This window comes from Lichenostomus cassidix, chromosome 20 (assembly GCF_008360975.1).
Source record: "Lichenostomus cassidix isolate B80296 chromosome 20, HeHo_3.0, whole genome shotgun sequence".
NCBI classification, from domain to species: domain Eukaryota; kingdom Metazoa; phylum Chordata; class Aves; order Passeriformes; family Meliphagidae; genus Lichenostomus; species Lichenostomus cassidix.
This window is the reverse complement of record NC_139500.1, coordinates 6186537-6204843: the sequence shown is the minus strand read 5'-3', so window position 1 is coordinate 6204843 and position 18307 is coordinate 6186537. Positions and strand designations below refer to the sequence as shown.

General features: G+C 50.8%; 1 protein-coding gene across 5 annotated transcripts in view; it reads left to right on the top strand.

The window, feature by feature from the left end:
- The first annotated feature begins 1524 nt into the window (after positions 1 to 1524).
- MYT1 (myelin transcription factor 1) overlaps positions 1525 to 18307 on the top strand; it is a 61043-nt gene continuing 44260 nt past the window's right edge. For 2 of the 5 annotated variants that reach the window (XM_085078911.1, XM_085078910.1), the window contains exon 1: positions 1525 to 1622. In XM_085078911.1, the coding sequence (XP_084935037.1) occupies positions 1598 to 1622 (25 nt within the window). In that variant the 5' untranslated portion in view covers positions 1525 to 1597. Of the gene's footprint in view, positions 1623 to 5586; positions 5912 to 6033; positions 6505 to 18307 lie in introns of those variants that run through there. The other 3 variants (XM_085078913.1, XM_085078914.1, XM_085078912.1) reach the window with 3 other exon arrangements.

Sequence of the window (18307 nt, the reverse complement as noted above, 5' to 3'; positions counted from 1 at the left end):
CACACACACTCTGCCCCAACCCACCCACAAAGGTGTCCCTCCCTGCTCTCTCTTCCAGCCCTCTGCCTGCAAAGAAATATGGATTAAGGAGTTAGATGGAGGCAACAAAGGGTTTGGGCCAGAATCTTGCCCCAAAGAGTGAATTATCCTCTTTTTCTGCACATTCTGCCAACCTTTTTTCCAACTGCATTCCCCACTATGTCCATAAATTAAAAAATATCCAAATATGCAGGCATGTCCTGCTGAGATAAATTGCTTTAAATTCTCCTTCACTTAACATCAGCTTTGTCCCATTCTCCTTATTACTGGTGCTACCTGTCCCTTCAAGCACAGGGTTTTCCCCTTTCCCTTTCCCAAATTACTGGAGCTGAGGAGAGCTTTCTCTCTTTTTGCAAATGTACTTATTTGCCCACTCAGGTGAGGGTGCTGAGTTTTTACAATAACAATGAATTTTTACCAGGCAATCCCTTCTCTATCCCACTTTCAGAAATGACACTTCTTCAGGCCAGGGCTGGTCCATGGAAAGAGCTGGCCTTGTTTCAGCCTGGGGTGCTGAGCAGGGAGCAGGGGGTCACACAACCCAGAGACAGCACTTTGCCCTCTAAACCAATGGGATAACTATCCCTGGTTATTATTATTATTATTATTATTATTATTATTATTATTATTATTTCCTGGTAACTATTTCCCTGCTTTTCCATCTGGGAGGCCAGTGAGAGTATTGCTCGCTGGCCTGTATCCAGTTTTCTCCAGCTGGGATCAGTTCAGTCCAATGTTGCCATCTGTCCTTTGAGGCAGGGGGACATCCTCTTCCATTTTGGATCTCTCCCAGAACCAATTCCCCCTCTCCCTTCCCCGATGCACCCTGGACTCCACCAAAGCATCCAACAAGCTGTATGTGACCATCATGAGTTTTGTGCATTTCTAAATTGACATGGGCACGTGAGAGTCCAGTGACTGGACTGTTGGCTGTCCGGAGCCCTGCCAGCCTGTGGGTTGCTCACAGGGCAGTGGGTTATATTTCTCTCCTCAGGGACAGCACAGGCTGCCCAGAAAAGCTGTGGCTGCCCCATCCCTGGAAGCGTTCAAGGTCAGCTTGGATGGGGCTTGGAGCAACCTGGGATAGTGAAAGGTGTCCCTGTCCATGGCAGAGGGTTGTAATGACACGGTCTATAAGGTCCCTTCCAACCCAAACCATTCCATGACCGGGCTCCCTGGGGATGCTTTGCCAGGGGAAGAACAGGGTGTGTGTCTGTCCCGCCACCCCGCTGCGCTGGGATGTGCCCGCTGTCACTCCATCCCTCCCCTAGTTACCGGCAGCAGGGATGCGCGGAGCCCCCGCCCGGCGCTCCCCTTGCCCAGCTCCCCCCGCCGCCAGCCCGGAGGGGGTGCGCATCCCGGGGCGGGGGCGGGGCGGACCGGATTGGCCGCCGAGTGCGCTGCGAGGATTTTGCGGCGCGGCCCCATTGGCCGCCGCCGCCCATAAGTTTTTGCTCCGGACGGGAACTTTTCCCAGGGATGATGGAGTAACCCCGGGCGGCTCCGCGCCCGCTCCCCCCGCCAGCCCGGGCCAGGCAGCCACCGCCACCCGGCAAGGATGAAGCTCTGCGGGACTTTCCTCGGTTCGTAGCCGTGCGCCGGCGGATGCGGGGGGTGCGGTGGGAGTGTAGGGAGGGTATTCCTCAGTGTGTCCCCCCCGTTTCCCCTCTAAACCACTTGATTGCTCAATTCTGCCGAAGTCACGCCTTGCCAAAGGGGCTCGGTCGCCGAGGGCGGGGGGAATGCGGACCCGCAAACTTGTTTCACAGTATTTCCCCCCCAGTTAAGCGGTGAAACGAGGTTCCCGAGTGCATTTGGGAGCGCAGGTTTCTCTCGTTCCTCAAGCGAGGTGCCGCTGGCACCCCCCGCCCCTCCTCGCTGCTCTCCGGGCTCAGCTGCCCAGGGGTACAGGTGCGGGGGCTGCGCGACCCCCGTGCTGCTGCTCCGAGGCACCGGCGGGGCTTTGTCCTCTCTGCCGCGGGCTTTACCTAATTACAAAGGACGAGGAGCGGAGGGGAGGGGGGCGAGGGGAAAATCCTGTTTTCTGCTGCTTCTTGTCACAGTTCTGCTGGGGAAGGGGGTGGTGGTGGTTGGTTTGATTCGGTTTTGTGGTTTTTTTTCTTCCCCCCTCTTGTACATTGCTGGGTAATAAAGGGGGGAGTGGGATGTTATTACATAAAAAGTTAGTTCGTGCCCGTTCAGCTGGGTGTGTGTTTCAGCGCCTGCAACAACCGAGGCACAAAGGAGGAAGTTTTGGGATAATGCGAGGTGCCTTTTGCGAAAGATGGTGATTGCTCCAATTGTTGTTCTTCGGGGAGAAAAGAGCTGTAGATTTGGGTTAGACAAAGGCATTGCCTCTTCGGGAAGGACCCGCCCAAATCGGAGCGAAGGGGCGCGCTGGAGAGCGAGCAAAGGGTTATTAAAAGTTTTTTTGTGCCTGTGCATGTTGTTCCATCTGCCAGGGGCCTGTAGTGGGCAGGTTTCTTCGCAACCCTTCAGCTGTTCCATATACAATATTAATGCTGGCCATTTCTATTCGGCATACAACAGCACTAATTGTAGTCTGAGGCATTAAGGCAGCCAGCCCATCTGCATAGAAGCTTTCAGAAAGAAACAAGGAAAAAAAAAATCTTTCACCCCCAGCTGGTAACCGGAGAAGTTGGTGCCAATTACAAATGCGTAAAGTTTGAGATCTAATTTTCTTTGAAACAGACTCCGAGAAGCCAATGGAACACAGTGCGGTGGGTTTATGGCTGTGTTTACACAAGCAAATGGAGTTTTATTTTAAATAATTTCAAACTTGAAGAGCTTGATCTGAAAACACCAGGGAGGGGGAAAATGGCATGGAGAGCAGGGGAGGGGGGTGTAGGGAATCAGCTTTAAAAAATCCTCTCTGGGTTCAGCTCTGCAGGGCAGGGACCCTCGGAGCCCCCGTCTTAAACTCCCTGAAGATGAAAATATGTGAACATTTATTTTAGACCTCTCTGCTGCACGGCTCCCTTTAGAGAAGCGACGGCTCTTTGAGACCTGGAAACGCACGATAATTATCTCCTCCCTGAAAACAGCTGTAGAGTGACTCTGGAGAGGTTCAGGGGGTGTGTGTGGGAGAAACATTATTTAAAACCTGGCGGAAAAATACTTGAAAAGGTCGAAACTGCGTTGAGGAGGGAGCGGGCGGAGCTGTCCGTGGTGCTGACCCGCCGCCTCCCGGAACCCACGCGTGGCCTCGCTTTCTTCCGCGGGCTCCTCAGCGGGGGATGTGGGGCTTTTGGCCTGCGAGGGAATTCCTCAGGGGGTAGGAAGGGATTTGGGGGTTGCGAGATGGGAATTCCTGCCACTGCTGAAGTTGGTGGCGGTGAGAAACTCCGGGCAAGGCGCTGCTTCTTTGCAGTATTTTGGGAGGGGAGCAGAGGGAAGTCTGGCGAGTTTGGGAACAAAGAAAAGCCAAACACCCTCTCGCAGCCCAGAGCTCAGCCGGATGCTATCAGAGCTGTCAGCTGCCTTAGGGCTCGTAGGTGCGTCGCGTGTTAATAAATGCAACAGCAGCAGTAATAAAATTCCTCTCTTAACGCTCGGAGAGGCACATGTGTGCTCATATTCCATGCAGGCTGCGTGTGCTCCAGTTTATGGGGGAGCTCACACAAGTAAACACACTTCCCTGCTGCCTCCCAGCCGAATCCATTGTGCTTTTGTTTCTCAAGTTTTTAGCATTACGGCTCTAAATGAAACAGCGGTGGAGAGGAGCAGGCAGCATTGTGAGAGGAGGGGAGCCGAGTCCACCCAGCCCTCCCTTTGATTCTATCGCGGGTGCAGAACAATGGAGATGCAGTGTAGCACCAGGCCTGCTGCCTGCAGATAAGAGTTTAATAGAATTTCTGAATGCCAAAGGTTTAGGATGTAAAATATCCCTGTCTTCGTGGTGTGTCCAAAGGAGATAGAAAACAGCTTTTCAGGAGTACTCTCTGCTGAATATCTCCTTTATGTTAATGGTTTAGGAGCACACCAGGCTGGCAAGGCATGGAAATGGACATCCTAACAACCTCCAAAGCGGCCTCAACAGTTTAAAATTAGTATTTCTGCCACTCTCTCCTCAATGAAATTCCTGAGATGGGAAACAGAATCACTCCTTCCTGCCATGTGCCCTGCAATGGTCCGTGGGTGAGATGGAGTTGCAGGCAGCACCTCCTCAAGCCCAATCTGCCAGATTTTGGGCAGTTTGAGAGGCTTTTCCCACTCCTGCCAGCACCAAACCAGCCCAGGGTGGCGGTGAGCTGGAGAGGAGTCTGGGGTCCCTGCAGCCCTGGAACTGGAGTTTCCCAGAGGAGAGAGCATCCTCAGCAGGATTCAGCTTTCCCTGCCAGGCTCTGCCTCAGCTCTCTAAGGACTCCTGGGGTTTCTGTCCATTTGTGAGCTCCCACATAGTTTTGGAAATCTTCATTAAGATGACAAGAAAGTCGTAATTGTCTCGGCGGTGCTGGGGATGGCACGAAGGTGTAGGGAAAAGCACTGGGTAGAAAAGTGTCTTTGCCCACCCCGAACCCGTGGGGCTGCAGCCTGCCTGTGATTTTCCCTGCTATTGCCGAAAAGTTGCAATCCAAGTGCTAATGCTCCCGTCTGGCAGGGGGCAGGGATGGGATGTGCTAATGCCCTTCCTGCCGCACCGTGCCGGGCTCTCTCCCCAGAGCCTCCCTTCCTCCAGCTCGGAGAGGACTTTATCCTCCCGGGGTGGTCAGATCTCCACCAAACAGAAGCAGTTTCAAGGAAAAATGATGCTAACTCCTGGAAAGTGTGACTCTTTCTGGGAGGAAAAGATGCATAATGCAAGAAGGTGCACTTCTCTCACTTAGGAATGATCCCTAAACTATTTCAGTCACTGTTTTCTTTTAGGACTTTTCCTTATATTGTTCTTCCCATCACAACATTCATAACATAAACCACCTTCCCCGGGATGAGATGTTGTCTGCTGGGAATACATCGTGTCATTTTTAATTTTTTTTTTCCTTCTTTTAAGAGGAGCAAAAAAAAAAAAAAAATTAAAATATTTATACACCTTTTAACCACCGCCTTTTGAATATGTATATCAGCTAATATGCAATACTTCCAGGTTCATAGAGGCGATAAATTTCCCAGTCTGTTCTTTATGGTGATAGGTCATCTTCCTAACCACCAATAAATATTGTAAAGTACTTTCGCTGGAGCTGTGCTAACCCAGGGCATCTGTCACTCGCTGCTTGCTGCTATTAGGAATTATTGGGCCGTACCACGCGCCGGGATGCGCGGGGGGGACACGGAACGGCGCTCGTCGCGCTCGCCGTCCTTTTGTGTTGCTGCTGTCAGAGGAGCCCCGAGCCTCGTGCATATTAATTATGAATCAGCTCGGGTAAAATCATTCACCTTCTGCCGGGTCTTGGGGAGGGGGGAGAGAGAGCAGAGAGGGGCCGGCGGGGCTGGGAGAGCCCCAACTCTCGGTGCACTCAAGGCAGCCGCTCCATCTCTCTCGCTCGCTCTCTTTGATGCTATACTGTAAATTTATTTCACCTCAGAGAGTAAACAGATATATTGCAACCCCAAGGGTTCATGGGTAGTGTATTTACAAAGGGAAGGCGCAGCAAGCCCCCTCTGTGCCATTTCCATTAATGAGAGCGGTCATTAAGTAAATGAGACATTGCCTTTAGCAGGCTTAAGAGTTCACACACTAAGGAGTATCAGATATTTAATTGAAACCAACAACCCGTCTTACACGCGTGTTACTGGTGTAGGGAAGTGGGCTGCCCTCCAAGAACTCTCCCCCCACAACCTCCCCCATGCAAATTTCATGATTGGTTTCCGTGATGTCATTTTGTAAAGGGGCAGACAATAGCTGTGGGGAAAGGTAAGTCAATATTATGTTCTTTCGCTGACAAAGGCAGATAATGCTGGCTTTTTTTCTTTTTTTTTTTTCTCTTTTTTTTTTTCCCTCTTCTTTTTTTTTTTTTTTTCCTCCCCTCCCCTCCCTTGGATTGAGACAGAGGGGAAAGGCTTTCGGAGCACACAGTTGATGTAAACAGACGCAGGCGTTTCGCCTTTACAGCACGAAGGCTGGGTTGTTGTTTTGAAAATTGCACTGGAGAACCGAGGGGATTTTTATGATGATCATCATGCTCCTAGGTCCATCTTTGCTTGCTTGCTCTCTCGCCGGCTGCGAGACGCTAGTGGACATGTTATGCTTCTGACTGAAAAGAGGTTGAATAAGATGAGAAAGGAGGAGATTTATTAAAAAAAAACCAAACAAAACAACAAAAAGCACAACGTCGCATTCAGCCGGGAAACTTTCTGAATATTTCTGGAAGAGGATGCTTGCCGGGTTTGTGAACCGCGAGATCGGTGGATGTTTATCCGGAGGGAGGTGTTAGCAGAAGACGCTCCCGGGCGCCGGGAGGAGTTTGCGCCGGCGGCGGCAGCCCCGCGGCCGCGGAGCTCTCGGAGGTGCTGACGGCCGGGCGGGACTGGGGCTCCGCGCGTCCCTCGCCCCCAGGGCCCTTCTGCCCAAACTCCAGCCCAAGTCCCCAGCTCGGCACTCCTGGGGCGCTGGGGAGCTCCGCGGCCCCCCTAGCCCGGGGAAGCGGGTGCGGAGGGCTGGCGGCTGCTCCCTCCTGCCGCTGCCAGACTTTTCTTTTTTCTCCTTTTTTTTTTTCCCTTTCCCCCCCTGTTCTTTCCGATTATTGCCTACTTTAGAGTTCTCTATTTATAGCAGCGAGGCACAAGGGAAGTGTGCCATGTTTGTGGATTTCTCTCTATACGTTGACCACGACAGAAATCTGCATGTTCTTATTTTTAGCTTGCTCGGAAGAGGCTTTGCTTGGCTAATCTCTTTATCAATTTTAGCAAAGTTTGTTGTTGTTGTTGTTCCGCGGGTCATTTGGAGAGGGAGAGAGGGGCAGGGGGCTGGTGCCCGAGGATGTGCTTGCCCTGCCATCGAGCCGGGCGAGTTGGGCTGAGTTTGGGGTGCAGTTTGCCGGCGGGTAGGACCGACCCTCCTCGGGCAGGCGGCCCCAGAGGGGATCGGCACCCTCGGAGTCTCTGCCGCACAAAGGGGCAGGCCGTGGGGATCAGCACTCTCGGGGCAGGAGGCTTGGGGCATGCCAGGCTCCCCAGAGCTGACAGGAGAAGGGGCCAGGTTGCCCCCCTCGCCCCGGCCGGGCAGCAGTGCGGGGGCAGCCGCTCTCCTCCCGCTATTGTTGAGCCCCCTCACTCCGAGCAGCCGCCGAAAACAAGTGCGAAAAGCCCCGGCTAAACCCTCGCCATCTCCCTGCCGCTACTTTTAGTTATTTTTTTCTTTCTTTCCCTTTCCCTCTCTCTCGTTGGCTCATCTGCTGTTATTATCAGCCTTTTCCATATGGCCACTTTAATTAATGGCAGACAAAAGGGAGTTTGGGAAGGGGGGGGGAGGAGGAATCTAGGAATTAGAGTTTATAGTTGGTTTGTCTCTCTCTGATGCTGTCATAGAAACCAGAAGCAAAGATGCCGCCTTTCCACTTCTTTGTATGATCCTGTTTATTGTTCCCGAGCGGCGCAGATTGGAGCAGGCGCGTGTTGCAAAGCACAGACCAGCGCCGGCTGCTGCGGCCGGGAAACCCGGGCACAACTTGTCCCCTTCGGCTCTTTCAAACCTGCCTGCCCTCCCCCCTTCTCTCCCCTCCTTCACCTGCCTCGGGAAGAACAAGGAAAACTTGGTTTTCCTTTTTTTCCCCCTTTATCTTTTTTTCTTTTTTCTTTTTTTCTTTTTTTTTTTTCTTTTTTTTTTCCTTTTTTTCCCCCTCTCTCCGAGTGATGTTGTGGGTCTGTGGGATCCCCGCCGCACAAGGAGTAGGAAAACTCCGCAAAGTTGGGTTTTTCCCTTCCCAGAAAGCAGGCGGGAGCTGTCCCCTGTGTCCCGGAGGAGCTGGGGTCCGGAGCGGCGGGTCGGGCTCTGTCCCGGGTGCTGTTAGCGAGGCGGTACTGATTATTTCCGATCGGGGTTGGCGATTTCCCGGGGGTCCTGGCGAGGAGGGGTTTGGGAGGGCAGCTCCGCTTGCTCCTTGCTCAGTCCCGAGCGAGAGGTAGTGAATCCCCATCCCCTTCCCCAGGCTGAGCTCCGGGGCAGCTCTCGGGGGCGAGGGGCAGCGGGGGCACCTCGTGCTGTAGGAAAGACAGAAATTCGGCTCCCTCTCCTCCTGCGGGGAGCCCCGGGGCTCGGCCCGGCCGGAGGGGTGTCCCGCTGCGGGAGGGGCTTCAGGTCACTGCCAAGGGTGGCGTTGGTGACTTTGGGACCGGGGTGTCCCCTCCCCTTTGGGTAAATTCTAGGCTGGAAGCGAGTGAGAGCCCTCTCCCCTGAAGAACCCAAACCTCCCCCATTCTCTCCCCAACTCCACTCCCTATCGGTCTGAGCTACTCAGTCCCTTTGCCCCCGGAACTGTCCTTGTCCTCAAGGCAGGGGGAACATGAAGCAGCGGGACAGCAGACCGGGGATCGGGCCGGCAGCCATCCCTACATGTCCCTGTTGTTGTCTAGGAGAGCCGGGCTGTGCCCGTGAGTGGCTCGGGCTGGGCTGGGAGATAGCAGGAGGCACAGGTGCCTTCCAACGGGGCCGGGACTGTCCCCAACAGCCTGGAGTCACGGACTGGGGGCTGGGGGTGGGCAGGGGCAGGCGAAGCCCCAGCTCTGCGCCTCCCCCGCCCCGTCCCGCAGAGCCCCGGCAGCCGGAGCTGTTCCCGGCAGTCAGATGGTGATGATGATGATGATGAGGGCAGGGCTGACTTTGCAAGACGTAGCTCGGCGTCAGAGCAGCTGCCATTTTAGCAGACGGTACTAAACCCCCCCTCCACCCCCCAGAAAGCTCAGCTTTGGGGTGCTGCCTCCAAACTTGGGTTCTGGATGGGACACGCTGCTCTTCTCGGGCTTTGGGGGGAGCAGTGCACCCTAAGTCAGCAATACTCTCGGAAGAGGCTGAATGACACAGCTTTAGGGCTCAAGAACAGAAACTCTTCTCCCTCCCTGAGATCCCACTGTAGTTTTGCATCAGGGCTTGAGGAGGACAGCCGAGGTTTCACTCCTGAACGCCCCAAATCAGTCTGTGCAATGCAGAATGGTCTCTCCCTCCCTGTCCGGCGAGGGGCAGAGCCCTCCTTTTGCAGCCTCGGGGGGTTTATTTTGCAAGGGATGCTGCCATCCCCAGTTCAGAGTTTGGGGGCACCGGGACCCTCTGCCCCCCGAGAGCAGAGCAAGGAAGGGGAAGCAGAGGATTTACTGTAAAGGCTGGAGCCAGGGCTGGGCTGGGCTTCCCAGAAGACATGAAATGAGGCGTGTGAAGGGGAGGGAGCGGCGGGGAAGCATCGCCTTGCGGTGGGGAAGCCAGATGTGGAACTTTAATGGCCAAGTGGGGTACAGGGACCCGCTCTTCCCTTTGCTTTGTGGGTTTGTGGGAGTTTGCAGATGGAAGGGCTTATTTTTCTGGCTGTAAACTGTGTGGCTGAGTTGTTAGAGCTCTTCCTTCGTGACAAAGGGTATCTCCTGCTGTCACTTCAGAGCTGTTCCTCTCTCTCATACACGGGAGCTGAGCATGGAGGATGCTAGCTGCAAACTTCCAGAGCTGGGAATACACCACTGTGTGTTACTCTCCCTTCCCCAAATCCCCTTTTGGTTTATTTGGGCTATTTGTTGTGCAGATGCTGTTTGCTCCCTGGCTGTGCAGACAAGGAGGGAGGCTGAGGTGGCCCCAGACTCCAGGTTTATTTGGCTTTTTGGGAGCTTGTTCTGCAGCAGCTATGCGAAAGGATTATCAGCCCGGGGTTAACTGCCACACAGCCTCTCTTTTTCCAGGTATTTCTGGAGTTTTGACAGGGCAGAATTGCTGTCAAGAAACTCTTTCCACCTTTTTCTCTGCCTTTTCCTTCTTTCTCCTGTCTTTTACTGGTTTCTACAAAACAAAACTCCACCCATGTACTCACCCTGGTCTTCCTGCATCTGTGGAGCAGAGTCCACTGGTGTCTATGACATCCTTAAGGCTGGATTGTGTGAAACTTCCCATCTTAAATTATTCTGTACCACTTCTGGGGCTGTTTACCTTTGCAAAGTAGAAGTTTGATCCGCAGCCCGGGCCTTAGAGAGGAGAATCATGGTGTGAATAGAGAAGTGGGGTGATAAGCACAGGCTGTGAAAAGTCTCTGGGGCAGAGAAATGCCCCCAAATACCTTGTTCCTAGAATGAAATGAATTTATGTGATAGTTTCTCCTCTGGGATCTGGGGCCAGGTCATGAGTAATGGGAGAGAGCAGGGTTGGGACATCCCTTCTGCTCCCTTCAGAGATGGGAGGGGAAATCTGTCACCTCCCACTCCCCACAAATATTTTCATCAAGGAGAAAAGGGCTTTATGGGTTTATATTTGGAGTTTCCCCTCTTGGCAGGTTAATCTGTCAAAGGGGATTTCTGGAAGTGCAGCGTTTGCCCTTGCAGAGCTCCGGAGCTGCTTTGCTGGGAGCAGCTGTGTGGTGGCTTTGCCCTTTGGGACAGGGCTGGCACACTGAAGGTGAGGAGGGTTTTCCAAGCATCTCCTGCCCATGCAGATTCCTGGGAGCAGCAGCAGCACAGGAGGGCATTCCTGGGCTCCCCTGAGCTGCTTTCCCACAGTATCTTGATGGGAGGGAGGGTGTTTGTGCCTTGGGAATAGCTGGAGTTAGGCACTGAGGTGAGGACATCTCAGGGGTGTGAACGTGTGTTGAACAATTATGTTTAAAGACTTTAAGCATTAAAAATCACCAGAGTAGAGCAGAGCCTCAAAAACTTTGAACACTGTGGATTTCCTATGGATTCTGTCATAGAAGGCACAAGCAGGAGTTTTTAGGAAAAATGGCTAAATATACAACACAAAACTAATAGTTTTCTATTGTTGCAGTTATTCATCCCTGCAATGCTCCTATGAGGACTTCCTGTGGGTTTGCAGGAGGGGATGGGGAGGTGATGAAGGTTTCTGGGCTGGACAGCTCCAGACAAACCCTGATCTTTTTCTGTGACATCTTAGTCTCTTGAAGCAGGAGTTTGCCCTTTGAGAGGCTGTATTTTGAACAGCTCTGGCTGCTTTTTAAATCCAGGCATCCCTCCATGCTACAGGAACCTTGGTGAGGTGATGCCTGCAGGAAACTGGCGCAAGATGGTCCTGCTGCTGGGAATTGTGGCTGATTTAGGGCAGACCCAAGAGGGAAAAGGCAGATGTGGCTGTGGCTTGTTTGTGGATGAGTGTAGGGAGAGGATGTGGGCTGGGAACGTGCCTGGGGCTCCAACCCCTGCTCCTCTGCATCCATCCCCTGCTCCTCTGCCGCTCCCATCAGAGCATCCTGGAGTGCCACACATCCATTGAAGCCTGACTCAGATGCCAGGTGTGGTTTGCAGCAGCAAGGAAATGAAGTTAGAAGGGAAAGCTTGGCCTGGGAAGGGTGGTCTGGTGTGAAAGGATGTCAGGAAAGGGAAATAGGGAATTCCCAGGTATAGTTTGGTTGAGAAAAACATGGCTGGGATCACCTTGTTCTACCAGCTGGGCTGTTCCCTGCAAATGTCAGTCTTAGAGCAGAACACTGAAGTGCCACACTCTGCAATCATCTGATTTTCAGTTTGATTTGGTTTAGGGGAAAAAAAAAAAAAAAGGGAAAAATTTTTCACCTAAATTAAAATACTTTTGATCTTTGTCTTTCATTGAACTTTTTGCTTCAGAGAGAATAGATTAATAAACACTTTCAAATGGAAAAACATAGTTTGGAAAGGTTCCCCTTTCATCTTTAACACAGAGCTTTAATGCTAACCTGGGTATGAGCCGGCTGTCCCTCCATTCCTTTTCCCTCGCTTTTTTTTTTTTATCTTAACAACAATAACTTTGCTTTTATTGTGATCATGCTGGCCTTTACTGGTCACTTTTCATTCTTTCCTTTTTTATTTTGAAGTCAGCACATTAAAAAAAAAAAATCGCAATGTTATTTTAATCAGACCAAATGAAAGAGCAAATCAGAGCGAGAATTTTAATCTGCCCCAAGCAAAACTGCCTTGTACATCTGTCATGTTGGGATTAGTGGAACTCTTTAAAGAAGCTGAAGACTTTTTAAACAAAGTATTAAACATTTGTGACCTGATTTCCATTCTTACAATATTCTCATTAATAAGAGTGCAGGCTGAAAAGACATCTGTTAGGTCCTATTTGTTTTAAGAATATTAAAGGCTAATAAGAATATTGGAGGGTGGGGGTGTGTTGGGGGCAGTCTAAGTGTAATATTTAGAGGCAAATCTCAGAGCTGCAGTTTTCCAAAGTGGTTTTGAGTCTGACTTCGTGCAGGGTAGAGGGAAACACAAATCTTGGCCCTTGAATTGGATGATCCATGTTGTTGTTCATGGTCAGTTTAGGCTGTGGGTGTCTGGGTGAGACTTCCCTTTGGGCTGGGAGCTTTGGCTGGGGCTCCATCCCTGCTCAGGGAGTGGAGAAGGGGAAACTCTGCCTTTCCAAGATAAAATTTAGGCTGAAACGATGGAGAAGCAGAGACACAGCCTTAAATTGTACACAAACACAACTGGCAGGTGTGTGTCACCTGCACTCATCCAGCGCTGCTTTGGACCAGGCAGGAAACAGTAGGGAAGGAGTGAAAATGTCCTTCTTGGGTTTGCTGCCTGTGTTTTGCTTGATGGGAAGGCAGTTAAAGTAAATGGCCCATCTTGGACCCCTAAGGAAAAAATAAAGCCAGGCATGTGCTGGGGAAAGCACTTGCTGAAAGAAGCCTTCACTATTAACGTGCATATATGGTTTAAGAGAAGGTTGCTGTCGACTGCAATCTTTGCATCTTGTTTATGCTTGCTGGGTAAAATATTAACTAAAGCATCTGAACATAAAGTTCTGGTGTGAAAGAATATCAGCAGGGGAGAGCCATATGGTGCCAGGCTGCTAACAAAATACCAAACGCTGGAGATTCCTTTTTGCAGAAGCCTGAAAACTCTCGTTCCCATCCATAATACATGAGTTCACGCCTTTGATTACTCCAAACATTAGTCCAAGCGGTGCAGGCGTCTCTTTGGAGCTTACACAACTTAGGGCACGCCGTGCTCTTCCCCCCTCTTCCTTTACATAAAAGAAATCGATGTCGAGCTGTTAAGATACAAATATCCAATATGCTGTAAGACAATATGTTTCCGAAACTGCTGCGTAAGCTGCCTTCCCTCTAATTAAATATAAACTGCAGTAGAGACTCGGCTTTCTTCGTTCCTCTGCTTGAAATTGTTTGGCAAGCATGTGGCTCTCCCTAGGACAGCATCTGCAAGCGAGGTTGGTGCCAGTTTGGGGGAAGCCTCTCGCTCCTGGTGGGTGCAATCAGAACCTTTCTGATGGATGCTGAGGGCTGTAATCGTCTCTCCGAGCAGCAGCTCCCAGGCACGTTTATCTGAGCCCTCTCTGCAAGTCCAGGGTCGGGTGTATTCAGCAGCAAGGGATTCAAACCCAGAATTAGGGGGATCCCCTGGTGAATATTATTATAAAGTACAAGAGATGGCTCTGGGGGAGCTTTCGTGCACGCAGGATTTAAAAACCAAGTTATTACTGGCAAAGTCTATAGGTGACGGTCTGAGCACTTTTGAAAATCTTTTTTCTTTTTTTAAGCAATCCCTTGAAACCAACAATTTGCTGTTGAACAACTTGTGCTTGTCACTAGGCTCCCTGAGTGTGGCTGGTTAAAGGTTGTGAGGAGCACCCCATTCCCTGAGCACAGAAACACCTACAGAGTGCAGAGAAACCTGCAGAGAAATTAGGTTTTCCTTTTAGCACTCTGGCTCTTCCCATCATGGCTGTGTGGGCAATGCAGGGTGATGGGATGGGAATTAAGTCAATGCCAGAATGCTGTTGGCTGAAGTTCTGGAGAAAGTTTTGGGGCAGAGAAGGGTCAAATATGCAATGTTGTGTCCCAAAGAAAGGCTGCTCTGGTGAGCTGCTGGGATAAATGAAGGTGTCAGATGGGCTTTGAGAGACGTTGTCTGATTTCAGCCAAAAACTCTTTCTAGGGGGGCTTGAATCCTAAATTGAGCCTTTCTGGGGGATGTGTGTCCAGTCCTTGCTCTGCACACAAAGCCCAAGGGACTGGTGGGAATGAGAGGAAAACAAATTAATTTACTTCCACAGTAAAGGAAAAAAGTCTTAATTTGTAAAAAATCTAAAACTTTGGGTGGGTGAGATTCCAGGTAAAGTCATCTTGAGCAAAGTTACCCCAACTTGAGTGGCTCTGCATAGAGGAAAGGATTCATCCCTCTAAATGCTGATGTGGCCACAACCACCTTTGGAATCCCAGATTCTCCTGCTTTTGCATATGTTTCTCTTCCATAATTCTGAAGCTTTGCATCTAGCGAGCTTCTGGCAAGTGGAGTTAAAGGTTTGTTTGTTGCCCTCAATATTTTGATGTAATTAGTCAGCAAGCAACTCACTGCTTTTGCCCAGAGAAATGCGCTCTCCAAGAACACAAGTGACAGGAGAGGATTAATAGCCTTCTGGAGAGAGCTGCTCCATTTTTTTATTTAATAAAAAAAAAAAAGAGATTAAAAAAAAAAAGTGCCTGGGAGCAATGTTGTTGCTTTAAAAAAAAATGACATTCGAAACGGTTAACTCTGCCCGCAGTGTCTCAGCGAAGCGCAGAGTTGTCAGCTCCTGTCCCACATTCCCTAGAAACTTTCAGCTCCCTCTCCTCATGGAGTGGCTTTCCTGGCTCCCAGGGAGGCAGGTGGCTCTGGCAGGTTGGCTGCTCCTGCTGCACTCACCCACCGAGCAAGGACACCCTGCCAGAAAGGGGAGGGCTGGGAGAAAATGATTTGGAGGGGAGAGAAACTTCTGATTTGCAGGATATGAGCTGGTCCTTGGCTGTGGGGCCTGGGGATGACTGCACTGCTGGGGCCTGGGGGCTTTCCCTGCTCCTGGCTCAGTTTTGGGACAAAACTGCTGCACAGTGGAACAGGCTGGAAGTGGGGATGAAATCTGCTCCAAGAGCATTGCCCATGGGTGTCCAGCTGCTCCCTCATCCCTCCTCCTTGTTGTCCCTGCGTTGTATTCCCAGCAAGTGAAGGCTGCAGGAAGGACAGAAAGGTATCACTCGCCTCTATTTAATTTCAATTACATGGAGCCTGCAGGAGCGCTCAGAGCACTGCCAGCAGGGCTATAAACTCAACATATTTGATGATTCTCCTTTTTTTCAGGCAAATGGTGCACAGCAGCATCCCCATTCAGCAGCAATAATCCTGGGGGGCTGTGACACTTGTGCTGCAGTGGAGACTCCTGTTTAATGAGCTGCCCCTTCAGGAGGCATTAATTGCCTCGGTGTGTTGTGGGCAGCCTGGCACCCTGTGCCTCCCCCTGCTCTGGGGGGCCTGGGGAGGGAATGGTTTGGTTTGAGGGTTCCAAGCCCAGGAGGGGATGCTGGTGGGGGCTGAGAGCCAGCAGGCACTGAGCAGAGCTGCCTCGTACCCCTGGGGAGTTGTTGCTGCACGATGATCTCACCTCCTTTTATGCCTTATTGCTTCTGTCTCCCTGACTCCATATGACACACACTTACGTGTCAACTTTTCACTTCTTATATGGCAGCAGAGAGAAAAGGCTTAATATCATAACGACAGGCTGGCAGCTGGGAAGTAGCCCATTTAGTCATCTAACTTTGCGTCAGAGGCACTGCCAGCCCCTTCCCTGGCTCTTCCAGGCAGCTTCTCCCTCCTCTGCCCGACCTGGTGCCACATGTGGTAGAAATCTCTGTCAGGAAAACACCTCTTTGGGCAAAGGCTGTTGATGGACCCCAGCCCTGTGCTGGGGGCAAGATGGTTTGTGTTCCACAAACAGCTCTGTGTGCACAAATTGGGCCAAATTTGGGCAGAAGCTATGTGGATTTTTTGGTTTAGCTTCTGGGGTTTTGCAGTTGTTTTTACCCAGAGCCTATAGGGTTGAGGGTAAGGTGCCACAGCAGATTCAAGTTCACTTGGGCTGTGACACTCAGCACTGGGGCACCTCAGGAGGTCTGGAGCCTAGAAGGAACTCAAGATTCATTGACAACTCAATCTCTGGATGACTAAAATGATAGAGGAAAGATCAGTTCTTATTTTCCCTGTTTCTTCTACCCTTTTCCTACACGTTGAGGAAACCCAGGGACATCCATGCCCTACACTGGCACTGCCAGTGGACACACTCCTCATTCCTGTTCTCACCCTGGCTTAAACAGATTGTTTTCCCACTCCTGAGGGCTCCTGTGCATCAGCAGCACCATGGGAAGGGTTTTACAAGACTCTTGTAACCTCACTCTGAGCCATCAGGTTGTTTCCCTCAGCAGCAATGTGTCTCGAAGCTGCTTCTCTCCCACTGGTCCAAGACATGCTTATCCAAAAGCATCTCCAAGAATTTATCTGCACTGAATTCTCCTGCTGGTGTTTCGACACGTCGGCTCCACAGAGGCTTTCAATTTGGTATGAAAAGTAATTATTGCCAGGGTGCAGTTTAGCTGTTGTGTTTTACAGTGCTGGTAAGGTTAAAAGAAATAATAATAATAATGATATAAGAAAGACTCAGCCAGAGTAACTGCCTGCAACATGCTATTTGCATTTTTAAGGAAATACTTCTTTGAGACAGCTTGGGTGAAAGGTCGGCATTTGCATATAAATGGAAAAGAAAGTGTGTGATGCTGGAAGTTACATCTATATTATTTTCTCAGCAGTGAGCTGCTGTTTTGGAGATTAAGGGACGCCGTTTGCATTTGGCTTTTGTTGAATAGAGAAGGTACCGGGAAAGGCAAATTAGAACAAAATAATGAGGGAAACGTGCAAGAAGAAAGGAGCAGCACCCTGTTTCTGGGAGATGCTCTCCTGCATGTCTGACGCCTCACACGCCTGCTTGCACCCGCGCTGGGCACGCGTGGATGAGGGTGGCTGAGAAGGGCTCCCTTTGCATGCACAAAAGGATGGATGCTGGAGATGAAGCTGGTGACAGGAGTGGTTCCTGCTGTGAATAAGCCTGGCAGAAAGGAGGATGATGGTGCTCATCATTTGGAAGTGATATGCGGGGGCTTGCTTGAGTTTTTTTTTTTTTTAAGTGTTGTTATTTTTTCCTTTCATTCAGGCTCAGGTATGTTAGGAGAGGAATTATCAACCTTCTCAATGAGATTCCTCCAATTACAGTAGGAACATTCACTCTTAGTGGCTGGCAGGGCAAAGGGAGGAGGCAGAGAAGTCCATGGCTCTTGCCTTGGAGGGTTCCACATTGGCTGACAGATTTTCCTGGTCCCTGGAAACACCAGAAGGATTCTCTGGTGGAGAACCCCTGTGCTTTGTTTCCCCTCTTGTTGGTGGCCTCGCTTGCCACACTCAGAGCAGCTTTATGCTTTGACAGCTCCCCCACGGAGCTGGGGGAAAATGGGATGTTGAACAATGTTCTCTCTTTAATCTTTTTGATCAATACTTAAGAACACTGTGCAGACAGCAGCGGTGCTGTGGGCGCACAGCTTTTGTTCCTCTCTTGAAGAGTACACAAGTGGTACAAGAATGGAAGAACACCTTTTATACCTTCTGCTGTGTCCTACTGCTGTGTGCTGTGCTGCTGCCACTCGGTAGGAAAAGAAAAAAGGCTCTAATAAAAACTCTTATTAACTGGCCGTGAACACTGGAGCATGAATATTGCTCTTAATGAGCAGACATCGCAGCCTCATTTGCTTCCCTTGCATTGTAGGTGCACAGGGCTTCAGCTCCTGCAGTGCTGGGTGATACAGAGAAACAGGATGGAATGCTGGTTCTTCCCTAGAGGTGCTGGGAAGCCATGGAAAGAGAGCTTCAGGGGAAGTGTGACAGCACAGCTGTCACCAGGGTCTGGGCATGCCAGGACCCACAGCAGGGTGACGTCTGTACCCTGCTCCTGGTGAATTTTGAGTTTATTTTGAGTTAATGAGCCCCACCATTGAGGGTTTTGCTTCCTCTTCAAGGAGCAGTTTTCCATGCTTCTCACCATTGTGTTTTTGTGTTTGGGAAATTGGAATCTTTTTGTGATTCAACCAGCTGCTCACTGTCCTGTCCTAGGGCTGCGGGGAAAGGATGATTCCCTTTTCCCATCAAGGACCGGACAAAGAGCTCAAGAGCGTACAAAGGTGCCAGGTATGACAGGGCAAAGCATGAGCTGGCATGGCTGAGGTGACCACAGGGGCTGACACAGCTGCCTGGGCAGGGGTGGCAGCTGACAGCATCAGAAGCAGGATGAGCCAAGAGGTGAGGTGGCAGG